Raw genomic sequence first — 26,417 nt, forward strand, 5'->3', positions numbered from 1 at the left:
ATGAGAGTATCTATTTCACAGAAAACAAAAACCATTGCCATCCCAAATACAAGCTCAAAACGCCAAAACCTCCCCTGGCCAACTGGTCCCTTACAAGGCACAAGAAAGGTTAGGGAGATGAGATGGAGCAGCCAGGACAGAAGAAAGAATCCCGGTACTCTGGTGACAGTGATGACCTCCCTGGACTGCAGAGCTCCCAACACTGACAGCCCCTCGCAGCCCCTTCTTAGGGAGCTGCCCCACCCATAGCCCATGCAGCCAAGTCAAGCGCACAGCACAGGTCCTCGACACAGCTCACATTAGTCACACAGCTGATGGGGCTCCCTGGCTTCCTCATTTCAGTCACAGCCCCCACGGCTCAGACCAAAACCCTCAGGGCCACTGCTGATTCCTTGCTTACACCGCAACATCCTTTCCACTGGCAAGCCCAAACCCGCCCTGCATCCATGCACGTCTCACCACCTCCCAGCCACCATTCTGGTATCAGTTCCCCCGGCCCTCCTGTCCCCTGGTCCCCACTGCGCAGACTCAACAAGCCAGATCTCCAAAGCAACGAATGGAGTATCCTAACCTCCCACCTCCCAACCAAACCCATCTCCCCCTCTCCTCCCCAACACTCGCCCTGCCCTCAACCTGCTGGCCACCCTGGCCTTCCCAGCCCCGGAATGTGCCTGATCCTTCCACCTTGGGCCTCTGCCTCGGGCTCGTCCACCGCCTGGAATGACTGCCCTCGGCTGGCTCCCACTCACCACTCAGGTTTCAGTTCAACCTGAAATGTCAGCCCCTCGGAAGACTTCTCTGACCTGCCGAGATACAGTGTCCGCCTGCCCTCCCCCACCCGCTATCACTTTCCATCTTCTGGTGTGGTTGATGTTCTTTGCGGCAGGAACGATTTAAATCTGATTTGCTTACTGATTCCCTCAACTGACTATAGACTCCATGACTTTACAATACCTGTAAGTCAGTTATTGTGCCGGACGTCTTAAACATGCACATAGCTGTGCGCCACCTGCTGCTGCTACTGCTAAGTCGCTTCAGTCGTGTCCAACTCTGTGCGACCCCATAGACGGCAGCCTACCAGGCTCCCCCGTCCCTGAGATTCTCCAGGCAAGAACACTGGAGTGGGTTGCCATTTCCCTCTCCAATGTGTGAAAGCGAAAAGTGAAAGTGAAGTTGCTCAGTCGTGTCTGACTCTCAGTGACCCCATGGACTGCAGCCCACCAGGCTCCCCCATCCATGGGACTTTCCAGGCAAGAATACTGGAGTGGGTTGCCATTCTCAATAAAACTCAAACAACAAAAAGAATGCGCACGCCATGTCTTGTTTAATGCTGCATCCCCAAGGGCGAGAACAAGGCCTGGCACTCATCGGAGGCCTGATTAATACTTTTGAAAGGAAAGGGCATCACTGGACGCTCTGGGGCTAGACACGGGCTAATTCAATTAGACAACTGGCATAGAGCACTGATGGTAACAGGAAGCTCTGAGCAGGTCTGTGTGCGAAACTCAGGCCACCCACAAGCTCCTGTCAGGCAGATGCAGAAACCCCCATAGTCAGGGGCTTTGAAGCAGAGGAGAGCAGAGGCAGGTGAGAGCACCAGCTGGCAGCAGCAGAAGTAAGATCCCAAAGCAAAGCAGGGTCTGAGACAGGAGCTGAGTCACTTATGTGGGTAAGCCTTAAGGAAAGGGCAAGCTCCCTCTGCTGAGGACCCACCACAGCCCGGGACCCCTCCGGAATCCAGAGGTCTGGAAGTCCTGGGAATCCTGGAGGTTCATGAACACACTTCCTGATCCCTGCAGTAAATCCCCATTGCAAGGGCCAGCTTGAGACGGGCCCTGATTCCCATGGCCAAAAGGGCTCTGCCTAAACTCAAGCCCTGTGGCTCGGAATTCTAACCACAGACAGAACTCCAACAAGACAGAAAATACCACCTACGATATCTGCTGTCTGAACTGCACATATTAGACCCAAGAAGTAACTCAATTATGGGCAATAGGAGCTCACACTCTGAATTTTTCATCAGCCATATATGAATCCTTAAAGATATGTGCTGTTAACTTTCTACAGTACCCTTATTCTAGGAACTGTGCTGGGGCAACAGAATAAGACCACTTTACAGACTCCTTTTTACAACAAGGGCCCCCCTATCATTAGATCGCCTGAAGCAGGCACTTCGCTAATACACTTTGCACAGTTTGACACGACGGCAGAGTGTGCTCAGCTCTTCTGTGGGGGAAGGAGTCTGACGAAAGACTTTTAGACCTGGGTTATGGGCTTAAAAACATCACCTGGAGAAACTGTTGAGGACGTCCCCAGGTGGCAGAGTGGTTAGGAACTCACCTGCCAACGCAGGGGACATGGGTTCAATCCCTGCTCCGGGAAGATTCCACATGCTGCAGAGCAACGAAGTCTGTGGGCCACAACTACTGAAGCCCGCTCGCCTAGAGCCCGTGCTCTGCAACAAGAGCAGCCTCTGCAATGAGAAGCCCATGAAGACTAGAGAAGGCCCATGCAAAGTAACGAAGACCCAGTGCAGCCAAAAATAAAAGTAATTAATTAATTAAAAACAAAAAATTATTGAAACCAGTCTGTACTAGTTTCCAACCGCTGCTGTAACAAATGGCCACAAAATTAGTGGCTTAGAACAATGCAAAGTTACTGTCTCACAGTTCTGGAAGGGGTCTCCAGAACTGGGGCTAAAAACAAGATATGCACAGTGCTGGCTTCCAGGATTCCAGGGGAGAATCTGGCTCCCTGCCTTTTCTAGCTCCTAGAGGCTGCCCGTGTTCCTTAGCTCGTGGCCCCTTCCTCATCTTCAAAGTCAGCGACTTCAGGCCAACTCCTCCTGCTAGTTCTCTCTTCTGCTTTCCTCTTCTTCTTTTAAGGACCCTTGTGACTACACTGGGCCCACCCAGGCAATCCAAAATCATCTCTCCATTTTAGAGGCAGCTGATTAGCAACCCTACTTCCTCTCTGCCATGTGACCTACCGTATTCACAGGTCCTGGGAATGAGCACGTAGATGTCCTGGGACACCACTCATCTACCTCCCATCTCAGGTTGTGTGGGCCCCCCAATACAAACACCACCCCGTTGTCCCACTCTACACCAGCACCCCTAGACAAGCGTTCCACGGAGGGGGTTTTTCTTTGTGCATCTGAAGAGAAACAAGGTCCACCAGAGGAGAGTTTATGATGTGGCCACTAGGCCCCTGAGTTTCCCTGTTCAATTCCATATATTTATCTTAGCCACCTAGTATATTCCAGACACTGTGAGACTCCATGAGAAAGTCAAAGGTGAAGAGAGCAGGAAAATCACGTCTATGTAAATAAAGATACGAGGCACAATCAATAAGGTCGTGGATTTGCCTGGCATCGAGGGGTTCACTCCCTTTGAGAGGGACCACCAGGCCACGGGCACTTGAGCCGAGGCTTGAGGGAAGGGCAGGATCTCACCAGTGGGGCAGGGCGGCACGAGGAAGGGCATGGGGTGGCCTAAAGGCACTTGTTTTCCCCGTCTTGGTCCCCTCTTCCAATCCTACAGGAACTAGCACGTCTACCTTCTCTCTTACAGAGTTGCACGCTTCTGTGAGCAGACAAGGAGGAGACTTTTCAGCAAGAGACACCACCTTGGATGAGCTGCCTCACCTCCCAGCAACAAGGCAAATTAACTTTGTGCCTTTTTTTTTTTGGTTTGAAAAATATGAATTCCACCAGCACCTGCCTGAGATGGCTACTGCGACTTAGGATAACATAGAGACTCTAGGACACAGTAATTGCTCAGTTAGTGTGAATTTCCTTCCGTCTAGCAAATGACTTCCCTCCATCCTCTCTTCCACCTCCTTTCCCCAGGCTCTTCCCAATCTGACTACCCTTCTTTGCTCTTCCATCAGGATGGCAATCAGCCAGCCAGCCTCTACATAAACAGGAAATTTGTCCTGGACCACCAATGAAAAGAGCACAGGTAAAAGGAATTTTTGGACTTCCTGGGAAGGTGGATCGTAACTTCTGATAGGTAACACAGGGAAGGGGAGATACGTATGAAACCCCTATGACACGGGAAACTGTCCACACTGATCCCGATTATGCAAACACACACACACACAGACACACACTCTTCTGGTTTCGGGACCGTCCTCACTGCTGCTGTTAGACCTGGTTCACGTTGTTCATCACAGCCCTTGCTAACTGTTCTACAATTGCCTGTTTATCTGTCCCCCACTCCAAATCTGTGAGCTCCTGGAGGACAGAGACTATTCTTTCTCATCTCTGGAGCCCTCACTCCAACCCAGCATGGCCCTTTAATAGACACTATATAATGACTCAAGACCAAAGAAAGCCCAAGAGGAGAGAAACTGCTTCTCTTCGGCATGGTTGCAGAAGAGTAAAACCAATTTAGTCATCTGTGTGAATGGTTCTCATTTACAACTAGTTACCATGCCCAGGACTAGAAAATTCTTCCTTGGCAAACTTAACATTTAGAGGACAATTGCTATAAACCTTGAATCCTTGTCTGTCAGGAACAGTGGGTAACTATTCATATATATAGTCCATCCTAAAGGAAATCAGTCCTGAATATTCATTGGAAGGACTGATGCTGAAGCTGAAGCTCCAACACTATGGCCACCTGATGCAAAGAACCAACTCATTAGCAAAGACCCTGGTGCTGGGAAAGACTGAAAGCACAAGGAGAAGGGGATGACAGAGGATGAGATGGTTGGACGGCATCACCGACTTGACGGACATGAGTTTGAGCAAGCTCCGGGAGTTGGTGATGGCCTGGTGTACTGCAGTCCATGGAGTCGCAAAGAGTTGGACACAACTGAGCGACTAAACCGAACTGATACATACATATACAGGGCTACAGTTTGGAAACTTGTATCTTACAGATCCAAATTTAAAGGTTTCCTCGATTATCCACTGGAGCAGAGATCCACTGTCCAGGGACTTCCCTGGGGGTCCAGAGGCTAATACGCCACACTCCCAATGCAGGGGGCCCAGGTTCGATCCCTGGTCAGGGAACTAGATCCCACATGATCTAGCAACTAAGAGTTCATATGTTGCAACTAAGAGCTGGTGTAGCCAAAATAAATTTTTAAAAAGAAAGAAAGAAAAATAATTTTAAAAAAAGAAAGAAATCTACTGTCCAGAAAGCTACTGTTTATCTCTAAATACATAAAAGAATCGTCTCTCCCCTCACCCCACAGATATTTACACCAAAGGTCCCTAATAAAGTTACATAAAAAGGTAGAGAAGCGAAACCAAAACCAAACCCAGAAAGCTGTCTACTAGATGTGTTCAGAATCTGCGTGGGTGATTTACATGTGTGACTTTCCTCACAATGTTAAGAGGGAAAGAGCCATGAACTATGTTCTAGAGGACATAGCTCCACTGTGGGGCTTCAGAGAGTATGGACAAGCCAAGAATGCATCCATTTAGCATCTGTCAAGCCGGCATTTAAAAGCCACATTAAAGACCCCAGTTAGATATGTTACTTCCCTTAGTTTATGGATGAGTAACTTGGGCTCCTAAAAAATGTCAGCTGAATGATGATGCAGAAGGGATTCAGCCCATTAAACCTCCTGTTGCTTCTTATTTGCCAGGTACTAGACCCATTCTAATCCCAGGGACGGGGGAGCCTGGTGGGCTGCCATCTATGGGGTCGCACAGAGTCGGACACGACAGAAGCGACTTAGCAGCAGCAGCAGCAGCAGCAGCAGACCCATTCGTGGGGTTTCCCTGATGGCTCAGCGGTAAAAATCCGCCTGCAATGCAGGAGACACAGGAGACGTGGCTTCAGTCCCTGGGCCAGGAAGATCCCATGGAGGAGGAAATGGCAACCCACTCCAGTATTCTTGCCTGGAAAATCCCATAGACAGAGGACCCTGGCAGGCTACAGTCCATGGGGCCGCAAAGAATCGGACATGACTGAGAAGGCAGGCAGACCCATTTATAGACATTATCTTAGTTATAAGTTATAAGTATAATTATAAGTTATACTTATCCTCCCTTCCATCCTGCAGGGACACCGTACTCTCCCCACGTCCCCAGTGGCGGATAGGAAGCTTTAGAGAAGGCAGGCCGTGAATTTCTAAGCTCTGCCTTGGGGAGAGGCAACTTCTTCCTCTTCCAAACATTCCAACAATTGACCTCACACTGCAGGACCAAATCAAGATGTTTCACTACAGGGGGCTTTTCTTAGCATCATGGTGTGGGAAGGATGTGGATTTTACGGCCAGCTACAGGAAGCTGGAATCCGTCCACACTGTTACCTGTCCAGGTGGACCATGGGGCACCCCACGTTTTTCCCAGCCAAAGTCAGTCTTGCCAAAGACCCTTTAGCAGTTCATGACTTTGCAAGTTGAGGGACAGATCATATCAGAGTCCCTAGTCCACTTCACACGACTGGGGAAAAAACCACCACAACTTCCCCTGCCCTTAGTTCCTCCCCCCAAAGAGCTGCTGAACCTCATCTGGAAACAGCTGGGAGGCAGCAGTTAACAGGAAACCAAACCCAAAAAAAAAAAAAAAGCACAGAGTGTACCAGGGAGAGTTAGGCGGCTAGAACGAAGAGGCCGGGGGACCGACAGGAAGCTGAAGTCAGAAAGAGCCCAGGCCAGAAACAGACAGAAGAGGAGGAGGCCCAGCGGCCAGGAGAGGGAGAAAACCTGGAAAACAGGGGTGAAGGCTCAACATGGCCCTGAAAGGGGAGTGAGGCCACCTCTGGGGTTGTTTTCTTTCCCCTCTGCCCCCCATATCGCAACCCTCCTTCTCTGAAAGCCAGTGAGCAGTCTTCGCAGGATAGCTGAGGTCAGAAACATTTGTTCTTATGCTGCTTTCTGGGCCAGAGGCTGCAGCCCAGATAACTGGTTTTGAGTCCTCCTCCTGTCAATCTGTACCCACGTTCCACGCTGCCAACTAAATTCTGGGGCCACCCAGATTAGCCTCACGCAGAGAGGAACACGATGAGCATCTTCATGAGAAATTACTAGGCGGATGCCCAATGGGGGACCCGCAGTGGCAGGAGACTCTGCATGGGGAATGACAGCAAAGCCGGACAGACAACTAGCAGGGCTGGATGTCTCAAAGAACAAGGTAAGCCTCAAACCAAACTAAGCGTGCATTTTGCAACCAAGAAAGTTAAATGAGCAACGGCTGGCTGCCAAAATATTTTCAAAAGAAATGGAAAAAAAAATACCATTACTAAAATTCTTTGGTGTCATTTAATAATACGCCTTCAGGTTATCCAAACTGAGGACAGAGGGCAGACTGGTTTATTTACCCTTTAGCAGAGCTTAGGTGAGCTCTTCGGCCCTTGCCTCCTGCACTCCATCGCCCATTCTCTGTATGCGGAGAAGTTGATATTAAAATAAAGGCGAGGATTAAGTTTGCTTTATAGAACACATTCCTGTCTTTCACCTCCAGGTTTGTTTGGAAGCCCTCTCTTTCTCACTGCACCGTATGCTACAGTCGAGTCGAGTTTGATTCCAATGAAGAGCTCAAAATTTGAGACCGAGTAAGCAGGGCTAACCCTGGAGGAGGAAATGGCAACCCGCTCCCATATTCTTGCCTGGAAAATCCCACAGACAGAGGATCCCGGCGGGTTACAGTCCATGGGGTCGCCAAGAGTCAGACACGAGCAAGCATGCACGCACGCACAAAGCAGGGCTAAAAGCGGGCAGAGGGCTGAGACCTCAATACAATTTGGGTTTAAAAAAAAAAAAAATCTTCACAGGCTTGGTGCCAGCTCAAACTGGCAAGACCAGAGAATCAGAGCAGAGCCTAACCAATGTGCCACGCAAAGGGGGTGGGAGAAGAGCTCTGGGTAATGTACTGCAGCCATGTGGCAAACAAACCATCAGGGAAGCCTTCAAGAGAGGAAATGGGGGCGGGCAGAGTCGGGGTGCGTTTCAGGAACATAACAAAGGAACAAGTTGACTAATCATTTATTCCAGAGGGGGAAAATGCCACCGGGAGCTATGTATATCTAGCGTTTCAGCTTCAGGTAAATGTATAACTTGGGTATATTCGGGGCTCACTGCTTTCCAAAAAAAGGTGGGGGCGGTGGAGGGAAACGTTCGTACTCCTCATGATACTGCTTCTGGAGTCTCCAAGGAAACTTTGTCTGCGCTGCCTGCAGCAGACACCTAAGACAACCCCAGCCAGTCCAGTTACTAATGCAGTAATCTCCACTCTGCCGAGATCCTATGGTGAGCTTTGTGCAGGGCTGGGCTGCTCCGCACTGCAGCTCCTCCAAAGAAGTTCTGTTTCCGAGGCAGAAGTTATCTGAAGCAAATACCTGACAAATACTGAGAAAGGGAGAGTGGAAGGGCATTTTAAGCCCTGAGGTTAAACCCAGGCATTTCTGTGACTTGGGGTAAAAAAGAGATCTCCGCCTAGAGCCAGAGCCATAGGTGAGGATGGTGTCTGGGATACCTGCCCTAAACATCTCCAAATTATGTTTCAGGGCCAGCCCAAGGAGCCTCCAACTTGCCAGGGGGACAGCCTCCACCATCAAGGGCTAGGGCTTCAAGTTTTCCTAGGAGGCACCCAGGGCCCCTCCCAAATGTGGGTGGGGGGAGGGCTTCCCAATCAAGAGGGTGTGAGGGAACCCAGCCTCCCTCACAATAAGAAAACTAGCTCACACTTCAGGAGCAACTAAATATGTGCCAGGCGCTGAAATAAGCACTTTACCTATCTCATTCCATCCCCACAGCAGCCAACGGAGGCAGGTAATACTGTCACCCTCTATAAAGAAGGAAACGGGCTCGCAGATTTTACACAATCAGTAAACCAGCGCTTAACCACCCTGGACAGGTGGTCCCACTACTCCCTATTGCCGGAAACACACAAAGCTTTGGGGGGAAGGGTGGATAAAGTCTAATAACACGAGGTATAGCCTGTATTTACACCTTTTTCTAGTCTGAAATCAGTGGCCTCGGGACATTGGTGGCGGGGGGCGGGGGGGGGGGTTGGCTAGCTGGGGAACGTGAAGCCGGAAGAACTTAAGCCCTTGCAGACAGGGAAGAGGCCAGGACCTCCACCCGTCTCGTTTCCACTCGGGACCCCAGACCCATAAACCCACCGGATGGGGGAAGACCCAAAGGGAATGCCTGAAGCTAAGAGGTCCCCCGGCGGCAGCCCTCCACGCTTGTTTTGTCAAAGGAACCCCGCTCGAGAGGTGGGGCCGGCCGGGTTCCTACCTGTAGGCCAGGGTCATGCACTCGAAGAGCTTGGTGAGCGAGGCGTCGATGGACAAGTGGCAGGAGCTGGTCTTGCCGAAGCTGTAGGTCTGGCACGTCTGCTTGTTGACCGTGTCGAAATCGTAGCCCTTCTTGGGCGGGTGCTCCCGGTGCGGCGACGACACCATGAAGTGGCCGCTGTGGATGATCTGCTGGCGGCGCGGAGGCTCCTCGCGGCCCGACCCGGCCTTGGGCGGCGGTAGCACGGCGCTCGCCTGGCCCCTGGCCGGGGTGGCTGCGCCGGAGGCGGGCGGCGGGGACGGTTCATCCGTGTCAGAGTCGTCGTCGTCCTCGGGCACCTGGGGCTTCAGCAGCACGGCGCGGCCCCGGCTGCGGGGCCGGCTCTGGGAGCACATGAAGACGTCGGCGGCCATGGGGGGTGCCCGGCCGGGGGCATCCCCCGGGGCGCGGGGCGACGCAGGGGAGCGAGCGAGACGGGGCGCCGGCCCGGGCCGGCCCGCGCGCCGACTGTCCGCGAGCGCGCGGCGGGGCGGGAGGGGGAGGGCGCGGGCCGACAGGGCCGCCTCGGCGCCGGCCCTGGCGTGACGTCACTGGAGCGTCTCGGCCAATCGGGCGCCCGCGTCGGCCTCTTAAAGGTGCAGGGGTCCTTTCCGTAGCTGGGCGGACAAAAAAAGGCGGGGGGGAGGGGGAACCGGAGGCCACGCCTCCTGGCCCCGCCCCTAGCCATCCCTTTCCCTTCGGGGTGCTGCGGGACATGGTGGCCAGGTGGTGTCACTCGCCAGTGTCTTGGCCTAAGAGAGGCGTTGGCCAAGCAGGTCGTGCAGATCCCGCCTCACACTCCCGGGAATGGTTCTGCCGCCTCGCCGCGGCCGGACGGGCGCTCCACGTGGTGGGTGGGGGTGGCGCTCCTTCCCCCTCCAGGCCCCGCTTTCTCCTGCAGGGCCCGGAACTGTGTCCTAATGGCTCTTCCGAGATATTGCTTGGCCCTGAGGGTTTCGTCCCCATTTTATTGATGAGAAGACAGAGTCGCTGAATACCAACGGGATTTTCTAACGCGAAAGCAAGATCACTAACACTTCTCACCTCCGCAGAGGTAAAAACTAGCTCTTTAGTTAAGGCACTTTCCCAGGACATCGCAATCTGTCAGTGGCAGACACAGCCACCAGCTCCTTTAACTACAACTCAAAATACTGTCATTGTTGTTAAGATCTTAAACTTGGAAGGCGAACCAGCCCCTGCTAACTGCTAAGTCACTTCAGTCGTGTCCGACTCTGTGCGACCCCATAGACGGCAGCCCACCAGGCTTCCCTGTCCCTGGGATTCTCCAGGCAAGAACACTGGAGTGGGTTGCCATTTCCTTCTCCAGTGCATGAAAGTGAAAAGTGAAAGTGAAGTCGCTAGCGACCCCATGGACTGCAGCCCACCAGGCTCCTCCGTCCATGGGATTATCTAGGCAAAAGTACTGGAGTGGGGTGCCATTGCCTTCTCTGAAACCCTTCCAAAAGGGGAAATTCTGAGCCGTAATTTTCTTCTCTGTCAAATGGGGATTCCTATGCCTCAGAAAGTTGTGACAATTTAAAAATGACTATAAAGTGCTTTGCACAGTGCCAAGCAAAGAATGAGCACTAAATAAACAGACTGCAGACTGAAGGGACTGAACCAGCCAGACCAAAGGCATCTAGAAATTGCCAATACTCAGCCACTTTTGACTATAGAAACAGCGATTTCATATGGCCCAACATAATAGTTGACATGTATAGAAAGCGGTCAAGGGGCTCAAAGCCAGCTGGCAGGGGCCACGTAGGGAGGGCAGGGCAACTAAAGGGCCAGTGGGGCCCCTGGGGCAGGCGCTCCCATCCTAGTCTCTGTAGGGCCTCCAGGGTCCTCTACAGCTGCTCCTGTGCTCTGCTTTGAAGCCAGTTTAATTTCCAGATTTGGGTGGGGTCTCAGCTTGTTACCACACCTTCCTCCTGATGAGGGAGCCTGTTGGGAGTGAAAGGGACAAATGGCTCTTATCAAAGCAACTGTGCAAACTCCATCCCCGGATGTCTTCAAGGAGGGAAAGGCCAGACTGACTGGCAGCTGGTGTGAGTTTGAAGTCTCCTCCCTTGCCTAAACTACCACTCCCAACTCTGGTTGCAAACATCCTAAACACTTAAATGCCCAGCCTCTTTTGATATGGCAATTCCACTTCTATAATTTTATCCTAAAGTCTGTGTGTGCATCGTTTATAAACAACGTGATGTCTAACAAGAGGGCATACATTGAATATACTATAGTCCCTAACCGGAGAAGGCAATGGCACCCCACTCCAGTACTCTTGCCTGGAAAATCCCATGGATGGAGGAGCCTGGTAGGCTGCAGTCCCTGGGGTCGCTAAGAGTCAGACATGACTGAGCGACTTCACTTTCACTTTTCACTTTAATGCATTGGAGAAGGAAATGGCAACCCGATCCAGTGTTCTTGCCTGGAGAATCCCAGGGACGGGGAGCCTGGTGGGCTGCCATCTATGGGGTCGAGCAGAGTCGGACACGACTGAAGTGACTTAGCATTAGCATTAGCATTATAGTCCCTAATACAATGAAAGACTACATTTTAAATGATGCAAATGTATATTTATTGACATTGGAAAATATCATATATTGTTGGGTGGAAAGACAATTTTTAAAAAGTTATCAAGGGGTGGGAGGTGGGAGGGAAGTTCAAGAGGGAGGGGACATATACCTATGGATGATTCATGTTGATATGTGGTGGAAACCAACACAATATTGTAAAGCAATTATCCTCCAATTAAAAATAAATAATTTTTTTTAAAGTTATTAGCGGAATTCTTTGGTGGCTCAGTGGTGGGGAGGACTCCAAACTTTCACTCCAAGGGGCAGGGGTTCAATCCCTGGTTGGGGAACTAGGATCCTACAAGCCACATCGGCACAGCCAAAAAAAAAAAGTTATCAGTAGTTTGATGTCAATTTTTAAAAATTCATATATTTATGTGTGTATGTCAGAAGTGCACCATAATGTTAACACTGGTTATCTCTGGGTGGGGCAACTATTTTCTAATTACCAAAAGAGACAATTATTACTTGTATACTTTTTTTCTTTGCAGTGTACTCTTTATTTCTCTTTGGTTTCTTAACACAAAAGGTATCTATGTGAAAGGAGATATATATATATATATATGTATAGTTTTTTTTTTTTATGTTGACCATCTTTTAAAAGTCTTGACTGAATGTGTTACAATATTGCTTCTGTTGTTTATGTTCTGATTTTTTGGCCATGAGGCATGTGAGATCTTAGCTCCCCAACCAGGGTTTAAACCCTACACCCCCGGCATTGGAAAGTGAAGTCTTAACCACTGGACTGCCAGTGAAGACTGCCAGTGAAGTCTCTACTTTAAAAAAAAAAATTTTTTTAAGGCCCTGCCATGTGGGGTGCAGGATCTCATTAATTGTTCCCTGACCAGGGACTGAACCCATGCTCCCTTCAGTGGAAGCACAGAATCTTGACCACTGGATCACCAGGGAGGTCCCAAGGATATATACTTTAAAAAACAAAAGCAAACAAACAAAAAACAAACCCCATCAATTTCCTGGGAGGAGATACACTCTTAAGGCTGAAGTTGAAAACTGGCAACATATAGGCCTTACTCGGTACACAAACATGCTTTGTTTAATCCTCCCCATAATTTCCTAAAGATCACATTAGAAAAGAAGCAAGACTTGAGGAAAAGCAGTTTAAAATGCAGTTAAAAGCAGAGGACCACCAAGAATGAGAGCTGCAGCTTGCTCCAAGCTCCCAGTCATTGGCTAGAAGAAAGTCTCAAGGGCAGTTTTGGGGAAAATGTGGCAATATTTGCCAAGGATCTAGGCTGATGACTGCCCCCTCCGTCCTACCGAGTAGTGGACAGCGACAGCAAGTGCACAGGGGGACACGCAGGGCAGTGTCCCACGGGAGCCAGCAACTCCATGAGGGACAAAGAGCTTCCACACCCAGCAAGCCACAAGACCACACAGTCTCACCGGATAACCATCTTCTACCAGAACCTCATAGGATAACCATCTTCAACCAAAAATAAGAAGCAGCATTCCATGGTAATCAAATCAGCAAACAGGCAGATAAGAATTCCCAAATACAGGGAATTCCCTGGCAGTCAGTGGTCAGGTCTCCACACTTTCACTGCCGAGATCTCGGATTCAATCCCCAGTCAGGGAAACAAGATCCCACAAGCCTTGCAGCACAGCCAAAAAAAAAAAAAAAACCCCAAATACGAAATGTTACAGACCAGCAAAGCTCAGCAAACAATTAAGGAAAGTCAGCAGTCTGGAAGAAAGCTACCTGAGAACTAAAAAGTGAAAGGGAAACTTTAACAGAACAAACATAAGACTTTAAAAAATAAATAGCCCTGGAAAGAATACAGAAGATTCTGAACACATTGAGCAACAACCAATATGCAAAAGAAGCAAACAGAGGTCCTGGGAAAAAAATATGAATATAAAATTATGATTTTGTAGAAAAGTCAAGTTGAATAGCAAAATGACTGTCTGGAAAACACAGTTGTAAACTGAAAGACTAATCTGAGAATTTATTCCCAAAGACTGACAAAAGGACAAAGGGAAATTAAGTGACGTGGAGGATTCTTCAGCGAAAGTTCCAGCACCTGCCTGATGGTTCCAGAAAGGAAGAAGAAGAAAGTAAAAGAGAGAGGAAAAATTGGAGAGAGGAAATAAAGCAGCAGTAAAAGAAAATTTCCCAGTGCTAAAGAAGCAAACATTCCATACGGGTCAAACAGGCTGACAGTGCTGTGATAAACCACACCCATAATTGCAAAGGCTTAAATACCCAAAAGTGGTTTTGGTGATGGAGTGAAAGTGCTGCACTCAATATGCCAGCAAATTTGGGAAACTCAGCAGTGGCCACAGGACTGGAAAAGGTCCGTTTTCATTCCAATCCCAAAGAAAGGCAATGCCAAAGAATGCTCAAACTACCGCACAATTGCACTCATCTCACACGCTAGTAAAGTAATGCTCAAAATTCTCCAAGCCAGGCTTCAGCAGTACGTGAACCGTGAACTTCCAGATGTTCAAGCTGGTTTTAGAAAAGGCAGAGGAACCAGAGATCAAATTGCCAACATCAGCTGGATCATTGAAAAAGCAAGAGAGTTCCAGAAAAACATCTATTTCTGCTTTATTGACTATGCCAAAGCCTTTGACTGTGTGGATCACAAAAAACTGTGGAAAATTCTGAAAGAGATGGGAATACAGACCACCTGACCTGCCTCTTGAGAAATCTGTATGCAGGTCAGGAAGCAACAGTTAGAACTGGACATGGAACAACAGACTGGTTCCAAATAGGAAAAGGAGTCCGTCAAGGCTGTATATTATCACCCTGCTTATTTAACTTATATGCAGAGTACATCATGAGAAACGCTGGGCTGGAAGAAGCACAAGCTGGAATCAAGATTGCCATGAGAAATATCAATCACCTCAGATATGCAGATGACACCACCCTTATGGCAGAAAGTGAAGAGGAATTAAAAAGCCTCTTGATCAAAGTGAAAGAGGAAAGTGGAAAAGTTGGCTTAAAGCTCAACATTCAGAAAATGAAGATCATGGCATCTGCTCCCATCACTTCATGGGAAATAGATAAGGAAACAGTGGAAACAGTGTCAGACTTTATTTTTGGGGGCTCCAAAATCACTGCAGATGGTGACTGCAGCCATGAAATTAAAAGATGCTTACTCCTTGGAAGGAAAGTTACGACCAACCTAGATAGCATATTCAAAAGCAGAGACATTACTTTGCCAACAAAGGTTCGTCTAGTCAAGGCTATGGTTTTTCCTGTGGTCATGTATGGATGTGAGAGTTGGACTGTGAAGAAAGCTGAGTGCCGAAGAATTGATGCTTTTGAACTGTGGTGTTGGAGAAGACTCTTGAGAGTCCCTTGGACTGCAAGGAGATCCAACCAGTCCATTCTGAAGGAGATCAGCCCTGGGATTTCTTTGGAAGGAATGATGCTAAAGCTGAAACTCCAGTACTTTGGCCACCTCATGCGAAGAATTGACTCATTGGAAAAGATTCTGATGCTGGGAGGGATTGGGGGCAGGAGGAGAAGGGGATGACAGAGGATGAGATGGCTAGATGGCATCACTGACTCGATGGACGTGAGTCTGAGTGAACTCTGAGAGTTGGTGATGGACAGGGAGGCCTGGCGTGCTGCGATTCATGGGGTCGCGAAGAGTCGAACACGACTGAGCGACTGAACTAACTAAAACCACAAAGGTGTGCTTCTACTGAAAGCTACCTGTCTATTGACTACACATCCATTATAGGCTGACAGTGTGCTCTGCTGGTCAGAGTTGCTCCCAGACTCGAGCCACAGAGCAGCCACTATGGCAAATGCTTCCCAGAAGGGATGTGTACTCGCAACTCACCGGCCAGAACTAATCACATGGCCCCACCCCAAGCACAAGGGAATTAGGAAGTACAACACGATCATAAGACCAGAAACCAGCCAGCCAGAAATATTTGGTGAATAGCACTGGTGACCAAATGAGCACAAAGACACACGCACACACACACCCCAACTGAAAACATACACATACACTGGTGACCACTGAGGACTATAGCTCTGGATTTCAAAGGTTTCCAAAAATGCAATACTATACATGACTTTTGGAAGCATTATGCTGAGTCAGAGAAGTTGGACTTTAAAAGCCATATATTGTTTGATTTGATTTATATGATATCTGGGAAAAGGCAAGATGATATGAACAAAAACCAGATTAGAGCTTGCCAAGAGTTAGAGGGTCAGGAACTAACTACAATGAGGAACAGGGGTACTATCTGGAGTGATGAAAATATCTCTTGATTATGGGTGGTGGTTACATGACTGTGTAAGTTTCTCAAAATCCATAGAAGGCTTCCCTGGTGGTCCAGCGGTAAGAATCTGCCTTTGCTGAGCAGGGGACACTGGTTTGATCCCTGGCTCGGGAAGATCCCATATACCATGGGGCAATTAAGCCCACGTGCCCAAACTACAGATGACACCACCCTTATGGCACAAAGCAAAGAACTAAAGAGCCTCTTGATGAAAGTGAAAGAGAGTGAAAAAGCTGGCTTAAAACTCAACATTCAGAAAACTAAGATCATGGCATCCACTCCCATCACTTCATGGCAAATAGATGGGGAAACTATGGAAACAGTGACAGACTTATTTTCTTGGGCTCCAAAATCACTGCAGATGGTGACTGCAGCCATGAAATTAAAAGACGCTCGCTCCTTGGAAGAAAAGCTATGACCAACCTAGACAGCATATTAAAAAGCAGAGACATTACTTTTCCAACAAAGGTCCATCTGGTCAAAGCTATGGTCTTTCCAGTAGTCATGTATGGATGTAAGAGTTGGACCATAAAGAAAGCTGAGTGCTGAAGAATTGATGCTGTTGAACTGTGGTGTTGGAGAAGACTCTTGAGAGTCCCTTGGACTGCAAGAAGATCCAATCAGTCCATCCTAAAGGACATCAGTCCTGAATATATTCATTGGAAGGACTGATGCTGAAGCTGAAACTCCAACACTTTGGCCACCTGATTCGAAGAACTGACTCATTGAAAAAGACCCTGATGCTGGGAAAGACTGAAGGTGGGAGGAGAAGGGGACAACAAAGGATGAGATGGTTGAATGGCATCACCGACTTGATGGACATGAGTTTGAGTAAGCTCCAGGAGTTGGTGATGGACAGGGAAGCCTGGTGTGCTGCAGTCCATGGGGTTGCAAAGAATTGGATACGACTAAGCAACTCAACTGAACTGAACCACAACTACTGACGTCTTCACGCCCAAGAGCCCATGCTCTGCAATAAGACAAGCCACCACAATGAGAAGCCCGGGCACCACAACTAGAGAAAGACCAAAAAGCAACGAAGACCCAGCACAGCCAAAAATAAATAAATAAATATTTATTTTTAAAAATCAATATAGATGTACAGAGTCGGACACAACTGAAGCGACTTGGCAGCAGCAGCAGCATAGATGTGTACCTAAAAAGGGTGAATTTCACTTTATGTAAATTATACCTCAAATCTTGGAGGATACAGGTTAAAAGTCCTTTTCCTGCGTAGGCTATGTTTGAAAGAATTACTAGAGGTTATTCTCCAGCAAAAGAAAAATTAAATTCAAGTAAGAGAAAGATGGGCTTCCCAGGTGGTGCTAGTGGTAAAGAACCCACCTGCCAATGCAAGAGACATAAGAGATGCTGTTCAATTCCTGGGTCACAAAGATCGCCTAGAGGAGGGTGTGGCAACCCGCTCCAGTATTCATGCCTAGAGAATCCCATAGACAGAGGAGCCTGGTGGGCTATACAGTCCGTAGGGTCCCAAAGAGTCAGACACGATGGAAGCAACTTAGCACAGTGCAGAAAAGAAAGATATGAGACACAAGAAACAGCTTAGAGCAAACAAATGAAATCAAACTTAAAATTGAATTTTGAAATTATGATTTTTGAGGATTTTTATAAACATAAAATATAAAGTTTTGAAAGTTAAACCATGTTAGATAGCTTATTAAAAACTCTCTGCCAGCCTCTCACTCCCTGCATGCCTCCATGCCTACTGCCTCTGATTCTTGAGCTTCTCTGGTCCAATTTCTGATTTAATTTCTCCAACTGCTAAATCTCCTGTCTGCAGCAGAAGGGAGAGAGGGGCAGTCAGCAGAGATTATGCAGGATCGGGGTGTGTGCAGAATTCAGGGGTGTAGAGGTCCAACTATCTCATAGACTTTTTTAACCAAACCCCATTATCTTTTCTTATTAAAATACCTACCTACGGGTCTGATCATACTTGATTAATTCTTTTTTTTTTAATTAAAAAAATGGATTTATTTTATTTTTGTTTGCACTGGGTCCTCGAAGCTGTGTGCAGGCTTTCTCTAGTTGCGGGGTGCGGGGGCTCCTCTCTAGTTGTGGTGCCCGGACTTCTGGTTGCAGCGGCTTCTCTTGTGCACCGGCTTACTTGATCCATGGCAGTGGGATCTTCGGGGACCAGGGATCAAACCTGTGTCCCCTGCACTGGCAGGCGGATTCTTCCTGCCCAGCCCCCACCTCGCCCCCCACCTCCCAAGGAATTCTTAACCACTGGACCACCGGGGAAGACCTCTCCTGTCTACTCTGTATATGGTGGTTTGAGGCTTCAGATGTTGCCTTATTTCACTAAATACAGCTTTTCTGCTTCGGTGTCTTGTACTTGGGGTGAAAAGAAAAGGATGAACATGCCTTTACCACAGTAAAAACTAATATCTAAACAAGTTTTTTTAAATTTTGACTTACTTGCTAACATTGAAAAAATCATGACATTTCATATAAATGTGAGGGTGTTAGAATCTTCCTGAACTATCAGAAGATCTGGCAATACTGGGCTCTTTCCAGTTCCATAACGGTAGAAGCTGGAGCTGAGGAGGGACAATGCCCTTTAGACCCAGCCTGGCTCTCCAGTTTTCCCCAGTCCCCACCACCCCCTACTGTTCGCAGCGTGCTTTGTTAATTCCATGACCTGCCTGGTTCCTGTAGGCATTCAAGTTTGAAGTCTCTGCTCCGCTGGTTGTGTCTCTCTCAGTGGAACCGGTGAGGTGGAAATCTTTCCTGTATAGATATGGGAGAAAGACAGCCACAGGATAAAATGAAAGTTACAGAAGGAGGAAGGCCCTAGGGACCTGACTGAGGAAGGGGAGAAAATTAAGAAGGTGAGAGATCTCCGGCCACAAAACTTTCACAACCTGGGGATGATTAATACTTGCTTCTCTGGGTTGTCGTGAGGGCTGCCTGAGTTACTATATGGAAAGTGCTTCAAGAGTGCCTCGCACATAGTATGTGATGCTTGGTTGGCTATTATTATTATTTTTGCTTTGTTGTGTTGGGGAATAACTTACCTAAAGTTCTCTCCTTTTAGTGTATTGTTTCATGATTTTGGATGAACATACTCCATCATGTAGTCACCACCACAAACAAATGTGGTGGGACTTCCCTGGTGGTCCAGGGGTTAAGATTCCATGCTTCCAATGCAGGGGGCACCAGTTCAATCCCTGGTTGGGGAACTAAGATCCCACATGCTGCTCGGCCAAACTGAAAAAAAATAAAAGATGTGGAATAGTCCCAACACTCTCTCACAACACGGATTCCTTCTCAACCGCTTGCAATCAATCCCTCTTTCCGCCCCAGCCCCTGGCAACCACTGATCTGCTTCGTGTGCCTATGGTTTTGCCCTTTCCAGAATGTCACGTATTAATAAATGGAGTCATTCAGTGAACAGCCTTGGGTCTGGCTTCTTTCACTTAGCATGACGCATCCGAGAGGCTTCCTTATTGCCCTGGGTGTCTGTAGTTCATTCCTCTTTTATTGCTGCATTCATCTCATGACTGTACCACAATTTAGGGCCAATTTAGTTGTTTCCAGCTTTTGGTGATTACAAATAAGGCCACTATAAACATTCACAATAGACTTTTGTACATTTTTTCTTAGGTAAGTACCTAGGAGTGGGATGACCAGGTTGCAGGGTAAGTTCAGGCTTAACCATATAAAGATCTGCCAAACTCTTTTCCAAATGACTGTATTTGTTTTGCCTTCCCACCTGCAGTGGAGGAGGGCTATGTTGCTCTGCATCTTCACTAGCATTTGGCATTCTGGCCTTTTCATCTATTCTAGTGGGAGTGTAATGGTATCTTGCTGTAGTTTTAACTTGCATTTCCCTAGTAATTAATGATGTGCCGCATCTTTCATGTGCTCATTTGCCTTCCACATATTTTCTTTGATGAAACGTCTATGCAAATATTTGGCTAGTTCTTTTTTGGCGGGGGTTGGGGTGGGATTGCTTTATCACTGAGTTTTGAGAGTTCTTCATATATTCTAGATAGAAGTCCTTTATCAGGTAAGTGTTTTGCAAAGATCATTTGCTCATCCTTTTTTTTTTTCATTCTTTTAACAGTGTCTTTAGCAGAGCCTGATTTTTAAATATTGATGAAATCCAATTTACCAATTCTTTTTTCTATAGTTAGTGCTGTGATGTCACGTTTAAAAAATCATTGCCTAACCCAAGGTCACAAAGATCTTCTGTGTTTTCCTAGAATCTTTAGAGTGACATTTTGGTCTGTGAGTCATTTGGAGAATTTTGTTATGATGTGAGGTATGGGCTGAGGGTCATTCCTTTTTGCACATGGATGTCTAACTATTCCAATGTCCACTTTGAATATTTGCAATGATTATTTTCTTTTCCTTCTTCTTCTTGAATATTTGCAATGATTATTATTTTTTCCTTTTCTTTCTTTCTTCTTTTTTTTTTTTTATGGCTGCATGGCATGCGGGATCTTAGTACCCTGACCAGGGATCGAATCCCTGCCCACTGCAGTGGAAAGGCAGAGCCCTAACCCCTGGACTGCCAGAAAATCCCCTGCAATGATTATTAACACTCTCAGGATTCCTGTTCTTGGGGTGGCAGGGTAACAAAGGGGCATCTCAGCCTCACACACATCCCTCAAACCTCCCAGCTGGGGCCTGTGGCTGTTCTTTGCCAGCAGAGTAATTGGTTGCAGGTCGCTTTACCTCCTCTTTCTTCCTGAAATCTTTTGCATAAAACAAACCATGAAAGGGCAGGGGTGGCCTAGCGGTCTGGCAACGTCCCTTTGAAAATAAACAAGTGCAGAAACTGAAAGGCAGCGACCTTCTCTGGGGACTACTTGGAGAAACAGTTTGGGGCCGGTGCATCCGCTGCGCGTGGCTCTCTGGCCCCTGGCAGGCAGCAGGTCGGATATAGTAAAGCCAAACAGGATTGTGATTGCTTCAGATGTCACCTCTGGCCAAGGAGACCCCCGTGTCTTTGCAGGGAGAGGCAGGCTGGTGGGGAGCTGCCAGTTCCATGGCTCAACAGCTCTGGGCAGTTTGCACAGCCAGCTTCACACCTCTAAGGGAAATTCAGGCACAGGGGGAGGCGGAGTGGGGATGGGGGTGTGTGTGGATAGAGGGTGGAGAAATAAATGCCTGTGGGTTTGGGTTTTTTTATTTTTAAGCTTTATTGAGGTGTAATCTACTCCCCATAAAATTCGCCAATTTTAAGTTTACAATTCAATGAACTTTAGTAAGTTTACTGTTGTTCTTGTTTAGTTGCTCAGTCGTGTCTGACTCTTGGCGACCCCATGGACTGCAGCCCACCAGGCTCCTCTGTCCATGCAAGTTCCCAGGCAAGAATACTGGATGGACTGCCATTTCCTTCTCCAGGGGATCTTCCGGACCCAGGGATGGAACCCACATCTCCTGCACTGGTAGGCGAATTCTTTACCACCGAGCAAGTGCCTGGGAAATCCCATTCCCAGGACAGAGGAGCCTGGTGGGCTACAGTTCATAGGGTTGCAAAAGAGTTGGATATGACTAAAATGACTTTGCAACTTTAGCGACTAAACAACTAGTCAAATAAGTTCACACACAGTTGTATAATTATCCCCACAATCCAGTTGCCTCAAATCATTCCCTCCGACCTCCTTATGGTCAATCTTTTGCTCCCAGCCCTAGACAAATCAGTCTCTACGTTGTCTCCATACTTTTGCATTTTCTAGAAATTTCTTCCTATAAATGGGGCCATAACAGTCATTAGTCACAATGGTATGTCAAGCCAGAAACTAATGAAGTCAGAGAACCAGGACAGCAGGGACACCTGCACTCATGGCTCTTCCCACCTGCTCTGCCACCTCATGGGCACCACAGTATCTAACCTCAGTCTTCACATCTGTACAGTGGGGCTAATTGGTCCCCCTCTCACATTGGAGCCGGGGTGAAATGACGTCCAATATCTTGCATATTTATAATACTCCATGGAGACTGGAAACAGACCAAATGCCCACCAGCAGAAGCGTGTTGTGACACCAATGACATGCAATATGGATGAATCTCAGAAACATCTTACTGAGTGAAAGAAGCCAGACACAAAAGAGCACATTCTGTATGATTCCATGAATAGAAAGTTCAGAAAATGTTCAAACATTTAGAAAACATCTGTGCAGAGAGACGTCAGGATAGTAATTACCCTTCGGAGGGTAGTGACTGCAAGGAGTGGGCAGGGGGCATCCAGAGTAAGTAATATTCTGTTTCTTGATCCAGGTGTGGGTTTTGCAGGTACACTCAGTGAAAATTCATTGAGCAACACCATTTCAAATCAATAAAAAATTCAGGAAAGTCTTGCATGGTTATCTAGCACATTGAGCGTGTGTGCAAAGTCGCTTCAGTACTGTCTGACTCTTTGCGACCCTAAGGAATGTAGCCCACCAGGCTCCTCTGTCCATCGGATTCTCCAGGCAAGAATACTGGAGTGGGTTGCCATGCCCTCCTCCAGGGGATCTTCCCGACCCAGGGATCGAACCCTCATCTCTTACATCTACCTGCATTCCGTAGTCAAGTTCTTTAACACTAGTACCACCTGGGAAGCCCGTGGCACATAGTAGGTAATTATTATTATTATTACCATTAATGTCATTATTTTTTATCATATTCTTTCAACCACAGAGTTTCAACAGGGAAGTGTAGTCAAGTGCAGCAGTTGGCCAGGTGGTAAATAGTTTCAACTTTGCAAGTCAGTCTCTATAGCAACTACTCAATTCTGCTGTTGTATTGTGAAAGCTGCTGCTGCTGCTGCTAAGTGGCTTCAGTTGTGTCTGACTCTCTGCGACCCCACAGACGGCAGCCCACAGGCTCCCCTGTCCCTGGGACTCTACAGGCAAGAACACTGGAGTGGGTTGCCATTTCCTTCTCCAATGCATGGAAGTGAAAAGTGAAAGTGAAGTCGCTCTGTCGTGTCTGACTCTTAGCGACCTCATGGACTGCAGCCTACCAGGCTCCTCTGTACATGGGATATTCCAGGCAAGAGTACTGGAGTGGGTTGCCATTGCCTTCTCCCAATTGTGAAAGCAGTCAGGGACAATATGTAAGTGAATGAGCATGGCTGTGTGCCAGTAAAACTTTATTTACAATAATAGCTGGCAGGCTGGATCTGCTGACCCTGGGTCTAGTGGGAGACAGGCTGCATTCCACAGCCTTCTTCACTGAGTACCTGCGGGACCCTGTTCAGTCACTTCCCTGGCATCAGTTTTCTCATCTGTTATGATGGGGAGGCTGATCCCTGCTCTAACTACCATTTAGGGTTACAAAGAGGTCAAATGAGCTCATACTTTGAGAGAGCCCTGAGGGAGAAAAGCTGAGTTTAAGAGTCTCTTGAGATTCTTTGATGCAAAGCAGATTGTTATCTCCGGTCAAGTCTAACGAGAGAAAGCCACTGACTCCAAGTCATCACCCAGGGCATCCATGGGCACAAGTGTCTGTCCCAGGGGTACCCTAGAAGGAGATAGGAACAACAGGCCTGGTACCACATCCTGGTGCTTGCCTCCTAGAGGCCTTTTCCCCCCAGGCCTGTAGAGGTAGAGCAATAATGAAGGAGAGATGCTGGAAAAATGAGCCTCCAGTGAGCCATTCCTCTGCTTGAAGGTCCCTCTTGGGCCTGACGCTGTGAGCCACCAACGCTCACAGTGGGGATGCATCGTCACACCTCCAGCCCTTTACTCAAGCCCTTGCCTTGGCCAGGAATGTCTTCCCTTTGCCTGTTTCCTGGTGGGGTTCCAGTCATTCCACAAGGCACCACTTAGGCTCTAGATCATCTGGGCTGAGCTGGGTGGATAACTCCAGTGTCTGTCTCGTTTAGGGGAGAGGCGAGTCTTCAGGGAGCAAAGTGTAACTCAGAGGACAAGCCGAAAGCAGCTGGGGCTGGGCAATTCTGCCTCTCCTGGAGCTTCATGGTCTAGCAGCTGGAGCTCTGGGGTCTAGACATGCTGGAGGATAACTACAATAATAATAGCAGCAACAACAGCAGTTGATATTTATTGAGATTTACTATGTGCCATGGGCTTCCCTGGTGGCTCAGACGGTAATGAATCTGCCTTCAACGTGGGAAACCTGGGTTTGATCCCTTGGTCAGGAAGATACCCTGGAGAAGGGAATGGCAACCCACTCCAGTATTCTGGCCTGGAGAATCCCATGGACAGAGGAGCCTGGCAGGCTACAGTTCATGAGGTCACAGAGTCAGACACCACTGAGTAACTAACACATTCACTTTCAGGGCTTGTCTGGAGCACTTTACATGTATTTAGTAATTTACATGTATTAATCCTCACAACAACCTGAGGAAGCACCGTTATTCTTTCCATTTTACAGATGAGGACGCTGGGCCCAGAGAGGTTAAGATACTTACTTGAGGTCACACAGCTCTGAAGTGCTGGAGCTCTGAGGATTCTAGAAAAGCCTGCTTCCAAAGTCCAAATCAGGTCTATGTTAGCCTCTATTTCCTTGTGCTCAGCTGTGAAACTTCCAAGTTCCTGTCACATGGGAGCATTGAAAAAACAAAGTCTGGAGGAAAGAGACAGTCCTTCCAAGAGAAAAACAGTCAGGGTCAGAGCTACCATCTCAACAACCATCCCTCCTTCTGGATTTGTCCGGGAGACCCTCCAAGCCCTTGGTTGGAGGGGTGGGGGCTCAGGTGGGAAAAGACCAAGGGAAAGCTAACCTAAACGATCATAGGCATTTATTGGCTCAAGAACTTGAAAAGTTCAGGAGGGCCAGTTTCAAGGCCAGCTGTTGGCTTCCCTGGTGGTTCAGTCGGTAAAGAGTCTGCCTGCAATGTGGGAGACCTGGGTTCAAGCCCTGGGTTGGGAAGATCCCCTGGAGAATTCCATGGACAGAGGAGCCTGGTGGGCGACAGTCCATGAGGTCACAGAGTTGGACACGACTGAGTAACTAACACTTTGGGTCCAAGTGGTGCTCTCAGGAGGCTCACACTCACCATCTTTCAACTGTCTCCTGTCTCGGCTTCATTCTCAGGCAGGCTTCTCCCCGCCTTGGAGTGAAGGTGGCCCCAGCAGCTCCACTTAACAACTCCAGCCAACACTCTAGGGGAAGTGTTTCCCAACAGGTCCCACAAAAATTCCAGGGCTGACTCTCATTGGGCCACGTGATCATCCTTGAGCCAATTGCTGTTACCATGGAGAGGGACCCAGATTCTCCAGCCACGCTTGCGGCTGAGTGGGTGAGGGGGCCCCCTACCGGAAGAAGAGGGGAATGCAACTGGCAAAGGCAGCCAGTGTCTTCTGAGTCTCCGGAGGAAAATATGCATTCCTCAAGCAGGTGAGGGATAAACTTGGGCATTAGGAATTCAAATCCCTCCTCAGCCCAACCGCGGACTTCTGTGACATTTGTTGTGGTCCAGACTTGGACCTGGACCAGAGCTTTGTCTGCCTGCCTTTGCCTTCTCAAACTTGCTCCCACCTCGCCTGGCTGCAGTGCCTGTTACCTTCACATCACCTGGGGGCACATGGGCCTTCTTGCCAACTCCTCGCCTCCTGCTTCACCTGCAGTCTACTTCCATAGCTGCCCTGCCCCCACCTCCTGTCTGGCTTTTTCCAGTCCATGCCATTCACTAGCAACACCACCCCCAGTCCAGCAGAGCCTTGGCTCAGAAACCTCCAGCCACTTCTTAGCATCCACGAGGCAAAATGAACTCCTTAGGCCCATGCCTGGGCTTCCTCCACCATCCTAGGCGCCTCCCTGACCCCTGCCATCAAAATGCACCTCTCCCCAATTCCAAACTGTCCCCAGCATCATAACGTACCAGCTTATCTGCTTAGAAAGAAAGGGTCATTCGTATCCCACTCCCGGTACCAAAAAAAAAAAAGAAAGAAAGGGTCAAGTTGGAGTCAATGCTGCCCAGGGCTCAGTACACAGATGGTGCTCAAGTGATGCCTGTAGAGTCCAAATTTCCAGCCCTTGGGCATGACTGGTCCTTGATGAAGGGAGATGAGAGGAAGTCAGAAAGCTCCACAGAGACAGGGAAGCTGAGAGAGACGGAGAAGATAAAGCAGAATGTCTGAGACAAGAGACCCAGGGGCCTGGAGACAAGAATGGCAGAGGGAAGGGGAGAGATCCAGTGATGAGGATGAGTCTGGAAGGAAGGGACCTTCAGCCAGAATTGGAGACCCAGGGAACAGATCTCAGGGACACCAGAGAGAGTGAAAGTGTGCCCGCTAAGGCACTTTTTGGTTAAGCAAACAAGGTCCCTATGATTTATGTTTTGTCAGGATGAACTTTCCATATCAGGAGTTTATTTCACTGAGCAACCAATCCTGGTAAAAACACTGGAACACCTTA

The 26,417-nt window shown here is 48.3% G+C and overlaps 1 protein-coding gene and 1 long non-coding RNA gene across 5 annotated transcripts in view; both read right to left on the minus strand.

Annotated features, from left to right (window-relative positions):
• The window catches only part of MLXIP (MLX interacting protein), a 58,207-nt gene extending 48,463 nt beyond the window's left edge, over positions 1 to 9,744 (minus strand). For 2 of the 4 annotated variants that reach the window (XM_061384729.1, XM_061384728.1), the window contains exon 1: positions 9,202 to 9,744. In XM_061384729.1, the coding sequence (XP_061240713.1) occupies positions 9,202 to 9,614 (413 nt within the window). In that variant the 5' untranslated portion in view covers positions 9,615 to 9,744. The remainder of the gene's footprint in view (positions 1 to 9,201) is intronic. The other 2 variants (XM_061384731.1, XM_061384730.1) reach the window with 1 other exon arrangement.
• An 8,743-nt stretch (positions 9,745 to 18,487) lies between these two features.
• Positions 18,488 to 25,904, minus strand: LOC133228807 (uncharacterized). Its single transcript, XR_009730369.1, has 3 exons — positions 24,469 to 25,904; positions 19,118 to 19,310; positions 18,488 to 18,830 (listed from the first exon to the last, which is right to left on the minus strand). It is a non-coding gene; the product is annotated as an uncharacterized LOC133228807 (long non-coding RNA).
• Between the last annotated feature and the right edge of the window lie 513 nt (positions 25,905 to 26,417).

Source organism: Bos javanicus, chromosome 17 (assembly GCF_032452875.1).
Source record: "Bos javanicus breed banteng chromosome 17, ARS-OSU_banteng_1.0, whole genome shotgun sequence".
NCBI classification, from domain to species: domain Eukaryota; kingdom Metazoa; phylum Chordata; class Mammalia; order Artiodactyla; family Bovidae; genus Bos; species Bos javanicus.